Source organism: Chrysemys picta, chromosome 1, assembly GCF_011386835.1.
Source record: "Chrysemys picta bellii isolate R12L10 chromosome 1, ASM1138683v2, whole genome shotgun sequence".
Lineage (NCBI taxonomy): Eukaryota > Metazoa > Chordata > Testudines > Emydidae > Chrysemys > Chrysemys picta.
In genome coordinates, this window is record NC_088791.1 from 155,250,769 (window position 1) to 155,268,195 (window position 17,427).

General features: G+C 44.1%; 1 protein-coding gene across 1 annotated transcript in view; it reads left to right on the plus strand.

Moving 5' to 3' along the window:
* The window catches only part of LOC101941765 (coagulation factor V-like), a 65,711-nt gene that overhangs the window by 39,443 nt on the left and 8,841 nt on the right, over positions 1-17,427 (plus strand). Inside the window, exons 13-20 of the mRNA XM_065573709.1 lie at positions 231-2,265; positions 6,478-6,652; positions 7,918-8,154; positions 9,995-10,202; positions 12,272-12,445; positions 12,995-13,111; positions 13,609-13,680; positions 15,357-15,451. Coding sequence (XP_065429781.1) covers positions 231-2,265; positions 6,478-6,652; positions 7,918-8,154; positions 9,995-10,202; positions 12,272-12,445; positions 12,995-13,111; positions 13,609-13,680; positions 15,357-15,451 — 3,113 coding nt within the window. The remainder of the gene's footprint in view (positions 1-230; positions 2,266-6,477; positions 6,653-7,917; positions 8,155-9,994; positions 10,203-12,271; positions 12,446-12,994; positions 13,112-13,608; positions 13,681-15,356; positions 15,452-17,427) is intronic.

The following is a 17,427-nucleotide window of genomic DNA, read 5'->3' on the forward strand; positions in this document are numbered from 1 at the left end:
CTGAGCTTTATGGGTCAGTTGTATTCAGTATTCATGATTTATTGCTACGGTTATGCCTAGGAATCTCAATCAAGGACCAGAGCAATATTGTGGGGTGCTGTACAGACTAATAACACAGAAGACAGCCCCTGACCAGGAGAGTTTACAATCTAGACGGGACATGATAGGTGGGGGTCAAGCTATACAAATAATATGTAGTACCATTTTTTTTCTTTTTTCCCCAATTGCAGGTACGTGGCTTTTTGCATCCTGGGGTTCCCCTGAGATGAGCCATGGCATGAGGCTGAGGTTTAAAGATGCCAAATGTGAAAAAGATGTAGATTATTATTCCGATGAGGATGACTCGTACAAAATCATACATTTCTCCTCTGAGAAGACTTTTAAAAATGTGCCTGTCACCTCACCCCAAACTGGAGGAGAAACAGGAGAAACATCAGAAAAAAACCAGCAGTCTTCTGATGATTTTGATTACCAAGATTTTCTGGCCTCAAGTTTGGGACTTCGGACATTTAGGAATAAATCAATGGTCCAGGAAGAAATGCAGAATCTTACTGCTCTGGCCATAGATGAGAACTTTGGCACCAGCACTAAAAGTGCTGATGTGGCTGCTGGCTCAGATCCGCCATTCATGGAGAACAGTGATACCTTGGACACTGATGTGCTCTGGGAAACACAAAGCACTGCTCCTCTCCCAACCAAGGCTGGGTTCCTCCATAAAGATTACATAGTGGCAGCAGAAGAACATTCACTGCCAGTCACCACAACAGTGAGTCCTGACTTGGCATCTGAAGCTGGAAACCAAAGTGACTATGAAGCAAATCAGAGTCAGATGTCAGGAAATTATGAGAAAACACTTGCAGGTGAACTACTGAGGACCAGGGAAGAAGCCCAAACAAAAGATGCAGCAGAACTGTTACCTCACAGAGGGGACAGCATGAAGTCCTTCTTTGCAACACTCTATTCAGAGGAGCCGCAAGAGGAAAATTCACGAGGAGAATACAATTTCAGTAGAAATAGGGAAAGGCGAGACCTGATGGAGACTAAGTTTTACGCCATTAAAAAGATGCGAGCCCTCTTCGATCGTATACAGCAAAATAAAAGTTTTTCCTCTCTTGGCAACACCAGTTCAGACAGAGCATCTCTTTCTGCTCACCATGCAGAGAATATCTCCAGTTCAGATATATTAGGGACTGACCAACTTACAAATGAATATGTTGAAGACCAGGGCGTGGAGGAGGAAGAAGAGGAGGAAGCCAAGAAAGAAAATGCTGAATTTCCCAAACATGCAGATAACTTGACTTTTGCTGTGGGACACAGGGCAGAAAACAATGAGTTAAACATGTTCAATCTCCCGGACTTAGAACTACCCAAAGATAAACAAGAAAGAAATTTTACTCTAGATTATGCATCGGATATCTTAATTCCTACTCGCAGCCCGGTGGAGACAAAGGACATGCTGGGAAAGCTGTCGCCAAGGGGTATGAAGTCTTCATCTAAAATTATGAATGAGGAAAGGAATTTGGCCTCTGGGAAGGAGAGTTATGGGATGGAGACAAATTCAGCTCAGGCTATTGATACATTCCAGAATCATTCCAGAAATGCTACAATGCCTACAAGAGAGAGTGTATCCCTGAATAAGAAGAAGCAAGGAAAATTCAAAGGCTACTCACAGTTTACAGAGGGTCATTGGAAAGTAAGCAGCAAGCATCCAACTCTGAAAGAGAGAAATGTGAATGGTACCTTGAGTACATCTGTGACTCGCATCAAGACCCGAAGGAGGAAAAAAGATAATCAAAAGTATAGTAGTCTCTCATTGACACCCAGAGGTGTGAGACCCCCAAAGATACCTGGAGAGCAAAACTGCACATTATTGTCCAGTGAGGCCAACCACACAGTGTCCCTTTGTGAGACCAACAATACAGCATTGCCCAGTGAGGCCAACCTCCTGGTTTTGCCAAGCAGGACTAACTACACGCTGACCCCAAGACAATTTAAGCCAGTCATCATAGGGCTTCCCAGTGGGAATGGGGACTACAAGGAGTATGTACCAGGAGGCTCTGATAGTGAGGAAATTGCAGATAACCTATATTCATATGAATACGCAGACTTCAATGATCCATACACAACAGACCCCAGATTCAACATTAATAATGTCCGTAACCCTGATGACATTGCTGTGCATTATCTACGTAGCAGAGGGAACATGAGGAGATACTACATCACAGCCGAAGAGGTCATCTGGGACTATGCAGGATTAAAGAAAAGGTGGGGCCAAATTTTTCCTCTCTCTTGCCTCACACCCTGTTGCTAAATCCCAGGCCACTGATTCAGATAGCTGTCCCACAGCAAAGCTACTGTTGTTGAAGGGTTATGGGATTTCTTAATCACACAAGTGCTGTTCAGTTTAACAGTCTGTAATGCAGTAGGTGAAGAGCAAGAGAGGAAGGACCAGTGCTTTAGGGCACTAGCCTGAAATTCAGGAGACCTGGGTTTAACGCCCAGCTCTGCCGGGGACTTCCTGTGTGACCTTGGGCAAGTCACTTAGTCTCTCTGTGCCTCAGTTCCCCTTCTGTAAAACAGAGATAAAGCCCTTTCCTACCTCACAGGTGCTTTTGTGGGGATAAATGCATTGAAGATTGGGAGGTGCTCAGATACTACAGTAATGAGGCCCACATCAATACCTCAGCTTGGTACGTGTGGATGGGATGGTTTGGGGCTCAGTCAACAGAGAGCCTATAGGTTGCCAGTTTGAATCCAGCTTGGGTAGGTAGGGACTTAGGTAGAGATTTTTCAAAGTGACTTAAGGGAGTTTCAGTGGAGCTGGTGCCTAACACCCTTAGGCCCCACTGAAAATTCCAGCCTTATAGTTCCCACCTCTGAAGTTTTATTCAATCTCCAATACAAAATGAGGAGTTTGACTCTGTCCAGTTCCCAGCAGATAAATATCCACATCATGCAAATCACCACCACCATAGATGATTTTAATTAACCCCCTTGTTGCTAGTCTTAGCAGAGATCAAGAACTGATTGGACCATCGCGCATGAACCCCAAATTTGAGATGTTCACATTTTGTTTTGATTTGGAAAAAGTGGCTTTATTTCCCAACAAGCATTTGTAATCCCGTTTTTCTGAGAGAGAAATTCAACCTGTTAGAAATTTGAAATTTCATTGTGATGAACATCAACACTTAAATCAAACCATGCAAAATTACCAGTGGTTGCATATTTCTGTGCAAAATCTGCCTTTTTTCTTTCTTTCTAAAATTGCTACCCACAAAAATATTTGCACAGCCTGAATTTTCATTGTCTGGTGATTTTAGAACAGGAGCGGAAATTTCACTACAGCAAATTCAGTCTCCGAATTGTGTATTTTTCAAATTGTATTTCCAGGCTACTTGACAAACTTGTCTATTTCCCCCTTCCCAACTTTCCCCATGTAGAACCCTGCTTCAGCTCCACCTTCATTATTTGTATTTGCAAGATTGCCCAGAGTTCTCCATATGTAAAAATCCTGAAGCTCAAATATTGAAATGATTTGCCCTGTGTGGGGCAGATACTCAGCTGCTGATATAAATGACCATACCACAAGCGAAGTCAATGGTGCTTCCCCCAGCTGAGGATCTGTCCCTGAGTCTTTGGAAGAGTTGAGAATAGAACCTACATCCATAAGAAACTGAATCAGCACTTAGAGTTTTGGTGAGGCAATAAGAATCCAGCTCCCTCTCCCACAGGTGTATCGGCACTGGAGAGCTAATGGGAATAAAGGTTGTAATTAGTTATCAGCTAAAATTTAGAGCCACATGAGGAAGCGATGATCCCAGGGCCTTTGCTCTAATCCAGGGGTGGGCAAACTACGGCCCGCAGGCCACATCTGGCCTGCGGGACCGTCCTGCCTGGCCCTCGAGCTCCTGGCCCGGGAGGCTAGCCCCGGACCCTCTCTTGCTGTCCCCCCTCCCCCACAGCCTCAGCTCGCAAGCTTGCTCCGCTGCCACCGGCGCAATGCTCTGGGCAGCAGGGCTGTGAGCTCCTGGGGTAGCGCAGTTGCAGAGCCCGGCCTGACCCGGTGCTCTGTGCTGCGCGGTGGCGGCGTGGCTCGACTGTAGCACCGCCAGCGACCATTGCTCAAGGCAGCGCAGTAAGGGGGCAAGGAGTGGGGGGTTGGATAGAGGGCAGAGGAGTTCGGGTGGTGGTCAGGGGGTGGGGGTGTGGATGGTGGTTGGGGGGGAATGGGGGTTGAATGGGGGCAGGGGTCCTCGGGGGGTAGTCAGGAAGGAGGGGGGGTTGGATGGGGTGGCAAGGGGCAGTCAGGGGCAGGGGTTCCAGGGGCAGTCAGGGGACAGGGAGAAAGGGTGGTTGGATGGGGCAAGGGTCCCGGGGGGAGGGCATGTCAGGAATGAGAGGAGGGGTTGGATGGGGCGGCAGGTGTCCGGGGGCAGTCAGGGAACAGGGAGCGGGGGGGTTGGATGAGGCAGGAGTCCAGGGGTGGGGGCAGATAGGAGTTGGAGGCCGGGCCATGGCCCCCTCCCCTAACTGGCCCTACATACAATTTATGAAACCTGATGCAGCCCTCAGGCCAAAAAGTTTGCCCGCCCCTGCTCTAGGCACTAGAGGAGTAGTGATCTTTCCACTAAGGGTACATCTACACAGTCTGTGGCAGCAAGCCTTCCAAGTGCAGCTCAACATACTTGACCTTGTGCTAACATTATAAAAATAGCTGTGTAGACAGTGCTCTGAAACTGAAGCACAGGCTGGCACTTGGTTTCTGACTCCCACCCCCCTCCCTAGGCTTCAAAGCCCAAGCCACATCTACGCAGCTACAGTCACTCCTCACTTAACCTTGTAGTTATTTTCCTGAAAAATGCGACTTTAAGTGAAATGATGTTAAACTAATCGAATTTCCCCATAAGAATTAATGTAAATGGGGGGGTTAGGTTCCAGGGAAATTTTTTTCACCACTCACACACACACACACTCTCTCTCTCTCTCTCTCTCTCTCTCTCTCTCTCTCTCAGTTTTAAACAAACAATTTAATATTGGTACACAGCGATGATGATTGTGAAGCTTGGTTGAGGTGGAGGAGTCAGAGGGTGGGATATTTCCCAGGGAATGTCTCCCTGCTAAATGAACTAGCAATTGACTGAGCCCTCAAGGGTTAACTTTCACACTCTATGAGGCAGCAGGAAAGGAGGGAGGGCAGACAGAGACACACACCCTGTGTGTGAGAGAAAAAATGCGCATTTCCCCTTTAAGTAGCTAAACCCAGGCTTAAGTACACTGCCTTGTTAATTAAATCAGGTTGCTGAGATCTCCATAGTGTGTCCCCCCCCCCCGCACACTCTATGGAATTTGGGGTAAGCGGGGTGCAGGGAGAGGGGGAGACACCTTACATTAGCCCTCCTCTTCCCCCTCTCCCCCGTACAGCAAGTAGGAGTCTCTGGGAGCAGCTCCAAGGCAGAGGGCAGGAGCAGCACATGGCAGTGGGGGGAGGGACACAGCTGAACTGCAGGCAGCTGCTGTACAGGGAACTTAGGGGAGGGGGGAGCTGATAGGGAGGGCTGCTGGTCCACCCTGGTTCCAAGCCCCGACGAGCTTGCTCCAACAGGCTGCTCTTCCTGCAAGCAGTGGACAAAACAGGCGGCTGCCAAACGGCGGTTAGAAGGGAGCATTTCACAACTTTAAACGAGCATATTCCCTAATTGATCAACATAACATCGAAACAACGTTAACCGGGATGACTTCAAGTGAGGAGTTACTGTATTTTTAGTTGGGTAGTGCAAGCCCGAGTCTGCTGTGGGCTGTGTAGATGTACCTTAGGTGACTATGGGGGACTAAACTCCTATTTCTCCACAGTTCAGTTGCATCTTTAAATGTGGTTGTGATCAGATGGCAAATATGCAAAGGGACACCTTCTCACTGAGCTGTCAGCATCACTTCCTCATGCGGCTCTGAATTATAGCTGATAACTAATTACATCCTTTATTCCCATTAGCTCTCCAGTGCTGATACATCTGTGGGAGAGGGAGCTGGATTCTTATTGCCTCACCAAAACTCTAAGTGCTGATTCAGTTTCTTATGGATGATGGTGTAAGAGGTATAAATAGCCCAGATGGATTTTCAGATATTAGAGAAAATTTTCATCACTGGTAGTTAGAAAAACTATTTTAGGATTTGCAAACTGAGCAAATTTGGTGTGGAATCACTGTGGAGAAAAACGGAATGTAGTGATATCATTTTGTATCACTTTAATACCCTGGATCATACATTTTCAGTGTGAATCACTGACATTTGTGTTGATTCTTTTTCCTCCAAAGCATTCCAACAGTAAATGTAACTGTTTCTCAGACTACATCTTGAGGGGGTTTTATGTGTAGGTCTTTAATTTTCATCATAAGATGTCAGTTTTTCTAATTCCATGATGTTTATGTTCCATTATGTTCTAATTCCATAATTTTTCTAATTCCATTATGTTCCCCTCAGCACAATGAGGAATGACAGAACCAGCCATGATGGGGGCAACACCATATACAAAAAAGTGATTTTCCGAAGCTATGTGGATAGTACCTTTACAACTCGGGAGCCTGAAGGGGAGTATGACGAACATCTGGGTATCCTGGGTCCTGTTATCAGGGCTGAGGTAGATGATGTCATCCAAGTAAGTCAAGTCTTCAGTGTTTGGTGCATGAAGGTTTCTTACGAGGATCTGAAGAGGCTGAGCTAGAACTGGTTGAAAAATATCAGTCATTTTTGGTGGGACATCTTGTAAAATTAATTTTTTTCTCAACTTCCCACCCAAAAAAGCTTTGTGTTTTAACACAAAACCAAAAAGTGGTGGTGGTAGGGGGGGAGATTTTTAGTTCTACAAAAGTTTGCTCTGTGAAAACTGAAAATTTTCCCCAAAACTTAACTGAAACATGAATTCTTTACTGAAAAAAGTTTTTCAATGAAAAACCTGAAACTTTAGAAAAAAATGAAAATGTTTCCATTTGTCTGAAAAGTCATTTTTTGTCTTAAAAATACTGTGATGTAAAATGTTGAGCAGTTCTCGTGTAAATGTAACTCGCTGGTCAGTATGTGTTACAGGTCCCCCCTCTGAGCCCATTCTCAGAGGACAGGAGTTGTCACAGTCCCCCCACACTCACAGCCAGCTATGGAGCTTTAGCTCAAGTTGTAGCCACTCAAGTGAATGAGCTCTTTAAGGCGGTGGAACAGTCTTCCCCACGAGAAGCAGGGGTACAAGTTAGTCCTGAAGTTCGGGCTCACACTGTCCTACAATTACTAGGACACATGGCAGCCACGACGTTCATGGTACAATATGCAAGACTACATATGCAAAGTCTACAAGGTTGGCTAAGCATGGTATACATACCAAGCAAACACAACCTACACAAATAGCTCACAGTTCCACCCAATGTCCTCAGCTCATTACAGTGCTGGTCAAAGCCACAAAATATCTGTATGGGTATCCCTTTTCAACAGAAACCCCGACAACAGTGATCACCACAGATGCCTCACTGATAGGCTGGGGTGCTCACATGTAGGAAAGAATAAAGGCTCCCTATCCCCCTTGTGCAACCCATGGTCGACCTGCCTGGAATTGGGGTTCTCAGAGGAATACAGGGGCTGCTACCAACTTGCTCCCTCTTGGGAACAGTGCTGAAAAGGGGGCAGGGAGTAGGCGGAGCCATTACCCTGCTCCCCACCTACTACTAGCTGTGAACAGTGGAGTCCGCTGCACCCCAGAAAGATGTGTCAGGAGTTACACTCCCCACCTCCAACCAGGCACAATCTAGCCCATAATCAGTAGACAAATCTGAATCCTGAATTTGTACTTTAGACAGTTCATGGGTGTTTTATGCCTGGGGTTTTGGTTTAGGCCCAAATCTGCTAATCGAGAATCTGCCTTTATTTATTTTCTAGGTTCATTTTAAAAATCTGGCATCCAGACCATATTCCCTCCATTCCCATGGGCTTTTCTATGAGAAATCCTCTGAGGGAAGGAGTTATGAAGATGAGTCTCCAGACTGGTTCAAAAAGGATGATGCAGTTCAGCCAAATGACACCTATACCTATGTATGGTTTGCAACCAAGCGGTCTGGACCTATACAACCTGGGGCAGCCTGTAGGTCCTGGGCCTATTACTCCGGTGTAAACCCGGTAAGGAAATCTAAGCAGAAGGGTGCTGGAGTCTGTTGGATAACAGCTACTATGTCTTGTTGCTGAAATACTGGTTTCACAGCACTTTGCATTGCTTCCTATTCTTTTGGGCCTGATTCATGACTCTCTTGTTCCTCATCTAATCATTTATGCCTATGGAAAGTGAATATAAATTGCTGCCACTGGCATGAGTGGGTGGAGAACTCTGATTTGGTAGCATTTCATAGCCACTTTGCATAGAGTTCAGTAACTACACAAGGCAATGGGGAATCAGGCCCTCTATCCCAAATTTAGGGCCTGATCCAAAGTGTTTCTGTTGAGTTAGTAGACTTTGGATCAGGCCCTTAGTTAGGAATATAGCATAGCTGAGAGATTCGTCCAGCCCCCGTGTTTGCAATGTGATGTGCAAATACATCTTGGATCTGGGTTCCTCATCTGTAAAATGGGACCTTTACCCAACCTTTATTAATTAAGTCTTACTTCTCTACCTGGTAAATTGGTTGAAATAATCATTCAACTAGAATAAATAAAAGATCTGGAAGATCATGGTATGATAAGGTCTATCCAGCATGGTTTCTGAAAAGGAAAGTTGTGTCACTAATTTGTTAGAATCCTTTGAATGTGTCAGTAAAATAGCGGATAAAGCAGAATCAAATGGCATATTTTATTTACACTTTCAAAAGGCCCTTGACAAGGTCATGCACAGGAGGCTACTGAAGAAAGTAGGTAGTCATAGACTGCAAGGCTGAGTATAGTCATGGATCAAATACTGGTTAAAAGAGTTAACAAACAGTGGGATTAAAAGGTCAGTTTTCATGATGGCAAAAGGCTAACAGCAAGGGGTCACAAGGTTGTGTATTAGCTCCAGTGTTGTTCAATACATTTTTCTAATGACCTGGAAAGAGGGGGAGGTGACTAGTGAGGTAGCAATATCCATTGATGACACAATTAATTTAGGTTTCAGAGTAACAGCCGTGTTAGTCTGTATCCGCAAAAAGAAGAACAGGAGTACTTGTGGCACCTTAGAGACTAACAAATTTATTAGAGCATAAGCTTTCGTGGACTACAGCCCACTTCTTCGGATGCATATATGCATATAAAGCTTATGCTCTAATAAATTTGTTAGTCTCTAAGGTGCCACAAGTACTCCTGTTCTTCTTTTTACAATTAATTTAGGTTCGCCAAGTCCTGAGAAGACTGTGAGGAACTTCAAAGGGTCCTAACCAAGCTAGTTGAGTGGGCAACATGATGGTAGATTAAATTCAGTATTGATGTATACAAAATTAACATTTTCTGTCCTGTATGCATTAACTACTTGCACTTTATGTGGTTCTAAATTAACCATATCAACTCAGGAACGGTACCTGAGCATCACTGCAGACAGATCAATGAAAACCTCTGCTCAATGTGCAGCTGCAGTTGAAAAAGCAAACAAAATGTTATGATGCATACAGAATAGGAGGGGGAACAATATATAATGGCATTATAATCGTTCCTGTAATCAGTGGTACAGCCTCCTCTGGATACTGTATGTGTGGAACTGGCCACCCATCTCAAAAAGGGTGTTGCAGAACTAGACAGGGATCACAGACTGGCAGCATACGTTTAGGGTTATTTAAAAAACATGAAAAAAAATCTGGCACTGGCCATTGCTGGGGACAGGATGCTGAACTGGACGGGCCTCGCGTCTGATCCAGTCTGGCAATTCCTGTGCACCAATCTTAACATTTGTAAGAGAAAATCCTCAAATGAAAGCCCCTGTGAATATGCAAATTGTTATTAATGACGTATTTTGGGAAACCCTAATTTTTACTTCTAATTTGTATTTATTGCCTTCCAGGAGAAAGATATTCACTCAGGCTTGATTGGTCCAATCTTGATTTGTCAAAAGGGAACCCTCAGTACAAGTAACAGGCCAGTAGATACCCGAGAGTTTGTCCTGCTTTTTATGGTCTTTGATGAAGAGAGAAGCTGGTACTTCAATAAGCATTCCAAAAAGACTTACACTGAGAAGACCTCAGAAGTGCAAAAATACCATAAATTCCATGGTACTAATGTTTTCCTTTGTCGGTTATTCATGTTGGGAGGGAAGAGGAAGGCGTTAAAAAGACCTCAACCCAGCTTCTCTTGGTGCACTTGCAACTTTGTGCTCACACATCATTTGGATGAACCTTTTTTTATTTTTTTTATTTTTTTTAATATGCACTGTTCCTTGTGCATATAAAAATAGAATATGCATATAGACTAGAGCTGGTTGGAAAATGTTGACAAAAACAGAAAAAATGTTTTTTGTTAAAATTTTCCACAGAAAATTTTGACTTTTTGCCAAAAAAAAAATGAATTTTTCAGGTTTTGGACAGGAAGTTTTGGGCTGAAAACCATAATCTCCCTGGTTCTTCAGTTTTTCAACACAAGTTGAAGTTTTCCATGGAAAACAGAACCTTTTCTGTGAGAATTTCATTTAAAAAAATCAATTTTCCATCAAAAAGGAGTTTCAAGAGAATTTTCAGCCAGGCCTAGCACAGGCTCCATCTGTTGGTTTTTTTTGTTTTGTTTTTGTTTGTTTGTTTGTTTGTTTTTTAGCAAGAGAGCTGGTAGGGAAATTTCAACTGAAACAGTTTTCAATTGAATTGAAAATGCTGATCTGATTACACCAAAATTTTTGGCAAAATTGCATCAGTTTTAGTTAATTTCCCACAAAAATACATTTTTTGTGTTTCATAAAAATTGTGAAATTCTCCATGAAACAGAACATCCTGGTTTCAGCCAGCTCTAATTGGCACAGAAGGGAGTTTGTGCATAGGGGGTGGATTTTCAGATGTGCCTGGCACCCACAACAGAATCTGGCTTTTCAGAAGAGTCCAGTTCCCACTTAGGTACCAAAAGAAGTGGCCAGTTATTCCAAAGAGCTCAGAACTCAGCAGCTCCCCCCATTCACAACAATGAGAGCTGTTGGGTGATGCACACTTTTGAAAATCTGATCACTTCATTTAGGTGCCTAAATGGGAGACCTCTTTTGGAAACTTGGCCGGTTAGTACTACTATTTATGTGAATAAGTGATCGTACGCAAAAATGGAAGCCACGTTTTTAAAATGTGATCCTTAAAGTCAGGCACAAGTCAGATCTGTTGACATTAATAGAGTCTGTCTCATTATATTCAATCCCCCGTACTCTACAGCAAGCAGTGCTTAAATCCCGTGGCCTGGTCTCTGAATTCTCTGGCATTCAGGTGCAGCAGGCTGTGAATTCTGTGGCACTTCGATTTAAATTTGAAAAATGGAGTTTTTCTGAATTTAGTATGATAATGAATATTGCCATCAACACAGGAACCTCTGTTAGTTTGTTTTAATATTAATCCCCCAACCGAGGAGATGAGAGGCAGTTTGGGATTGGAATAAGCATATTCACTGGATGTTTCCACTAAAATGATCAGTAGTAAAATATTTAACAAAGTTAACATTTAAATCGTCACCTTTACATTTCAGAATCAATGCACTATTCATATGAAGTGGATAGGTCACACCTCTCAGAGCTATTGCTTTAGGCTGTTTGCAGTCTCAGGCAGACATTTGGGTATTGCGTAACACTTGATTGATGTTTTTGAGACTTTTTTTTTTCCCACGGCCAGCAGGGATCCTGGGGGATTTTCCCTTGAAATTTTCAGAGCTGCAACACCCACTTGATAATGACCCTTTAAAAGGAATCAACTTAATTTAGGCCCCCTCATATAGGCTTTATGAATCAAGCTGGCCTCATGTTCGACTTGTTCAAACAGATAAATTTCAACACTATCTACTTTTGACTGTTCAAGAGTTTCTGGGGTTTTTGTTCATTTTGTTTCTACCAGGAAGGTAGAAAGCATTCTTGCTTATTTGAATGACCATCAATTACACTTGCAATGACACTTAATTTATTAACTGAGAAGGTCATTATTATATGTTGACACTAGAGATTGGCATGGACCAGGACACCTGATCTGAAACTCTATAGGCTTTGGGGACATTTGGATCGAGATCCAATCTGTATCCTCTGGTCCAATTCTAGTTGATATCTTTATTGTCTCTCAGCTGGAGTGTTTGTAGTTTCTTTTATCCCTTGTAATATTTTTCTTTTCAGCCATTAATGGGATCATATATCACTTGCAAGGACTGAGGATGTATAAAGATGAACTGGTCCGATGGCACTTGTTGAATATGGGCGGGTCAAAAGATATTCACGTGGTTCACTTTCATGGTCAGACCTTCACAGAAGTCCCTGGGCATCAGCTTGGTGTCTATCCTCTCCTTCCAGGTACGTATCAGCTCAGTGGTCTTGTCATTTATACTCCTAATTATGAGGCTAAACCGTACACTTGGTAATGTTGGGGTGACTCTACTAAAATTCAGTGTCATTAGATCAGCAGAAGCAGAAAATGGTTTGGGCCCATTAAAATAGTGATGATCAAGTCTTGTGTTGCAAGGTACTAGCTGTTCATTTCCTGTAAGGTCGGAAAGGACTTCCCCAACCCCAGCATCATCTACCTCATTGAGTTGGGGAGGTGGGACTGGAGAGGAGGCCGCCCTCCTCTGAAATGTAAGTTACTGGGCAAGGTTGGAGATGGATGTGGAGTGCATGGACTGATGTCCTGATCCGGCATAGCAGGTTTGTATAGGGGAGGTGGGAGACAGTCTGCCACTGACCTGCTGTGTGAACATGGGCAAGTCCCTTCCCTGCTCTGTCCCTCAGTTTCCCCCATTTGCAAAAATGAGGAGCAGGGACCAGCATCAGCCCTTCAGAGTTACTGTTACCACAGCATGAATCTGTGTAAAAGGATTTATTTTTCTCCTCTCTATTTTAAAGGCTCATTTCGAACTATTGAAATGACCCCATCAAAAGCTGGCATGTGGCTTTTAGACACCGAAGTGGGGGAATATCAGCAAGCTGGAATGCAGGCCTCCTTTATCGTAGTAGAAAAAGGTACTGAATCTAATCATGATCATTCTAATATACAGGAGTCTAGTTACAAAGTTCTCTCTCCCTTTCAGGGCATGGGACAGTAATGGCGGAATAGAATCTGAATTGAGGAAATGGCTATATTATAAAGGGGGAGCTCATGGAGTGATTATAGTAAATTGAATTTTAAAAGAAGTGTTGTATAGCATTCAAAGTACTAACTTTACATTCGTTGATTCCCTAAAACCACCTATGAATTCTTAATTGAGGGAATTGAACGCAGAGATGATTTTGATCATCTGGGCATACAGAGCACTCTCTCTCTCTCTCTCTCTCTCTTTTTTTTTTTTTTTAAACAGTGATGAAGTCCCAAATGTGCCCTACTGGGAGTTGGTACGAAGGGTGATCTCATCAGAAAGGCCCAGCCAGCTCCTCAAACATGACTCTGAATGACCCTCTTTTTCCTGATAAGTTATGGAATGCAGCTCATCAGTCATCAACCATTTTTGTGTTCTCTCTAGAGTGCAAGTTACCAATGGGCCTAATGAATGGACTTATACTTGATTCACAGATCAGTGCTTCTCATCACATCAGTGAGTTTAAACACATGGTAGAAGAACATTTTATTATTTGAGAAGATCAGACATGGTCTTCAGTAATACGACTTGGCACCAGGCAGTGCAATTGTAGATTTTCTCTGCCTCTCTGTGTTTCATGCATGCTACTGTCTTATGGCATCATTTCAGTAATTAACAGGCGGTCAGACTTCAGAAAGCTCTTGGTTCTGCAGGCCCAGAGTCGGAGCAGGACTGAGCAGCCCAAGGCCATGTGTACACTGCAGAGCTTGGCTGGCATAGCTATGCTGACAGAAGGAGTTCTGATGGGATAGCTACACTGCCTCCCTGAACAGCATTAGCTATACCTACAGAAGACTGGAGGGGAGGAGGTTGCCAGAATAACTGTGTCAGCTAGGAGATCTGATTTCCCCCTTCTGCCCTTCCCCCCAATTAACAGAACTATGCTGACAAAATTTAAGTGTGTAGACCAGGCCAATATCACTGTAGTCTTCTGACAGTGAGGTAGGCTTTTCTGCTCCTCCTGTTCTATGTGCTGGCTAATGTAAAGGACAGGGTTGTCAGGAGACCTGGGTTCTATTCCTGTCTCTGCCACTGGCCTGATGAGTGGCCTTGGACAAGTCGCTTCTCCCCCCAATGCCTCAGTTTCTCCAGCTGTAAAATGGCATTGAGGATGCATTGCTATTTTTAAGGGGAATGAGAGGTAGAAGTGCAGTGTATGAATATTATAAGGGAGTAAAACGCTGCAAAATGACATTCCAAGCAATGTTGGGGTCTTTTTTCTCTCTCTTATTCCCATCCCAAAGGTGAGCTTTTGATGGGGAGTTTGGTAACGTTCCATATACCCACGGACGGATACTCTTTTCAGATGCTATTTCCTCCCCGAGATAATAAAGAAATGGCTTATTTTGGTGACTTCAAACTTCCTGTGGATTTAGCTCCCTATGAGGGACAGATGCCTCTGAAGGCATTTGCTTTAGAAGTAATCAAGTCACACATATTTGAAAATTACCTATCAGACAAGAGAAACAATTGATTTTTAACAGTGCCCTTCCCGAGGGAAGAACAGGAATACTTGTGGCACCTTAGGTTGCTTTCTACAGTGGATGTTGAACGTGGTTTGGCTCTGCCTCCACCGCTAGCTCTGGCTGCTGCATGTTGTAACTTGACTCCAGACCCTAATGCTGACAAAGCCAAAGGAAGTAGTACGTTCAGTAAAAGGGTGCCATGGGAGGCAGTGTTTCCCAGTGGTTAGAGCACAGGACTGGGGCTCAGGAGACCTGGTTTTATTTTTAGTTCTGCCACTGGTCTGCTGGGTGACGTTGGGGAAATGACTTCACTGTTCTGGGCCTCCGTTTTCCTCATCTGTAAAATGGGGATAATGATACTGATCCCTTTTATAAAGTGCTTTGAGAGCTGCTGATGAAAAGTGTTAGGTAAGCGCTAGGTATTATATTATTTTTAAAGCCACTTTTCTGACTATAACCATGTTTTCAAAGATCAATTTTTATTTGCTGATAACATCCAATGTCTCTGAAGCTTTTGTCAGCTTTACAGCTTATCAGGTATTTGTACTGGAGTCTCTTTCTTTAGGACAAACCAAAAAAGAACTGAAGTATGCATGCTGAGAAGCAAGTGGCTTTCTAGTTTTCCTTGATTTTTACCATATATCCTTCTTCCTTTTTTCCACCTAGACTATTGGGAGCCTAAATTAGCTAGATTAAACAACGCTGGAAAATACAATGCTTGGAGCACTGACATGGAGCAAAGTGAATTTCCATGGATCCAGGTATGGTTGGTATAATACATACTTGCTCACTGTGACACACAGACCAGTTAGCTGATGCCTGCAGCTACACCACCACACACATGCTGGGTTTATTTGGGGTCTCGTGTGTTAAACAAGGTCAAACTATAACTAGACCTTCCCAAAGAGGCTGCCAAGGAAAACTCAGGGGTCGCAGGAAGTGGTACTGATGATTCAGTAGGTTGCACGCTCCTCTTCAAGTGAATGCTCAGCCACTGCCGCAGTATTGTCATGGCCTGTTGTCGGGGGGAATTGTTGGGAAGTTTGCCCTGCCGCTGCCTAGGGTATAATCATACTGTAGATAAACAGCCTGTCCTTTTGCTGTCCCCGTCTTTCAATGTGTATATGTATTCACCCCTTGCTGCGTGACCAGCTAATCCTCCAGTCTAGTCATGGGTTGGACAACTTTGTACTTCACTACACAAACTGTTACATGGGGTGAGGGGCGGGTTAATGCATTACAAGTTGTTTTGTACTTTAAGCTCTTCCTGTTCAGCTTCTGGTGGCTTTCCAGATACCCCAGAACAAGTGGCCAGGTTCTTGGAGAAGCTCAGCGACCTGATAGGCCCCTAAAGACTTGGCCAGATGTTCAAGAGTGGAGACTTCTGGGTGCAGAGTACTTCTGAGTATCCGGTCACTTCATTTCGGTGCCTAACCGGTGGTGGTAGCTGAGCTGTTTTGAAAAGCAGGCCCCCACTGAGTATTTCCTTAGAACTGGCTGCAGCACTAGAAGATTTTGCAGAAATTGCCTTTTTGTTGTTGTATCTGCTCTCTGCAGCTTGACAGACAGTATGTCCTGCATGTCACTGCAGCTCGTGCTCCTAAATGGGACATGTGTGATCCCTAGGCAGCTGCTTTACCAGGTGTGGCAGATGAGAGCCTCCCAGACTCCTTGCTCAGCCAGTCAGAGCTGTGCTAAGCCGATCTCCTCTAAAAATTGCTTCTTTGCTCATCTTACTGGATCAAAGAGAAACTTTCTATAAGCAGCTGCAGGTTATTATGGATGTTCAATTAAAACTGCTGCTAAGGAGGAACTTAACAGCTCACAAGATAGATAACAAGATGTGCTGGCTTTCTCTGCGATGTCGCTTGTCTGAATCCAGCCTGGTTTTGCTGGAGCCAGAAAATCACAGCAGAGACCTGTGTATAATGAGTTGATGTTCTCAGTCTACATCCTAAACCCATCCCTTCTCCCACCAAAACTGGTGCTAACTGGCCCCCTTGCTGGGAGTCTCAGAAGAGAGACCATGGACTGGATGGGCCATGGAGACCGAACACCCCTGTGAGCCCTGGGGATGGCGCCTGCGGCTCAGGGAGGAGGCCTGTTGGTGGGCTAGCGTGGGGGAAACTTGCACTGTCACTGCACATGTTGGCTGGATAAATAGAAGATTCACTCTCCCCCGGGCTATCAGCCCAACACCTTTCCTCTCCTCTTTCTTCCCCCCAACACTTTTGAAGTGATTATAGTCAACATCTTTTATTTATTAAAAATACACAAAAACAGTCTAGCAGCTGTGAAGGAGTTAATGGCTCTCATGTGACTTGCTCAGTAGAAACCAGGGTCTGTGGTTACAGATGCCTTCCAAATCCCCCTGAAATCCATGAAAATAATTGCTTTTCTTTTGTAAAGGCAGAAAACTTGGAGAGAGAAATAATCCGTTTGTGCTTGATGAAGTGGGGCTGAAAACTCCCTTTAAAATAATTGTTCTTTCTTCAGCTGATCAGAAGAACCCCCTCTCCCCCCGCATCTTTCTTTTCCTGCACAGCTTCGCTAGTAAACAACATCACTGACCTTTTCACTGTCTGCATCAGAAGGCCTAAGGGGGGAGGAAGGGTCCTCTGGTGAAGGCACTCACTCCCAGGAATCAGGAGACTTTGGCTCTGCTACACAATCACCGTGTGACCTGGTGCAAAAACTTTCAAATGTTGCCTGGTTGTTTTTTTGGAGGGTGCTTCTG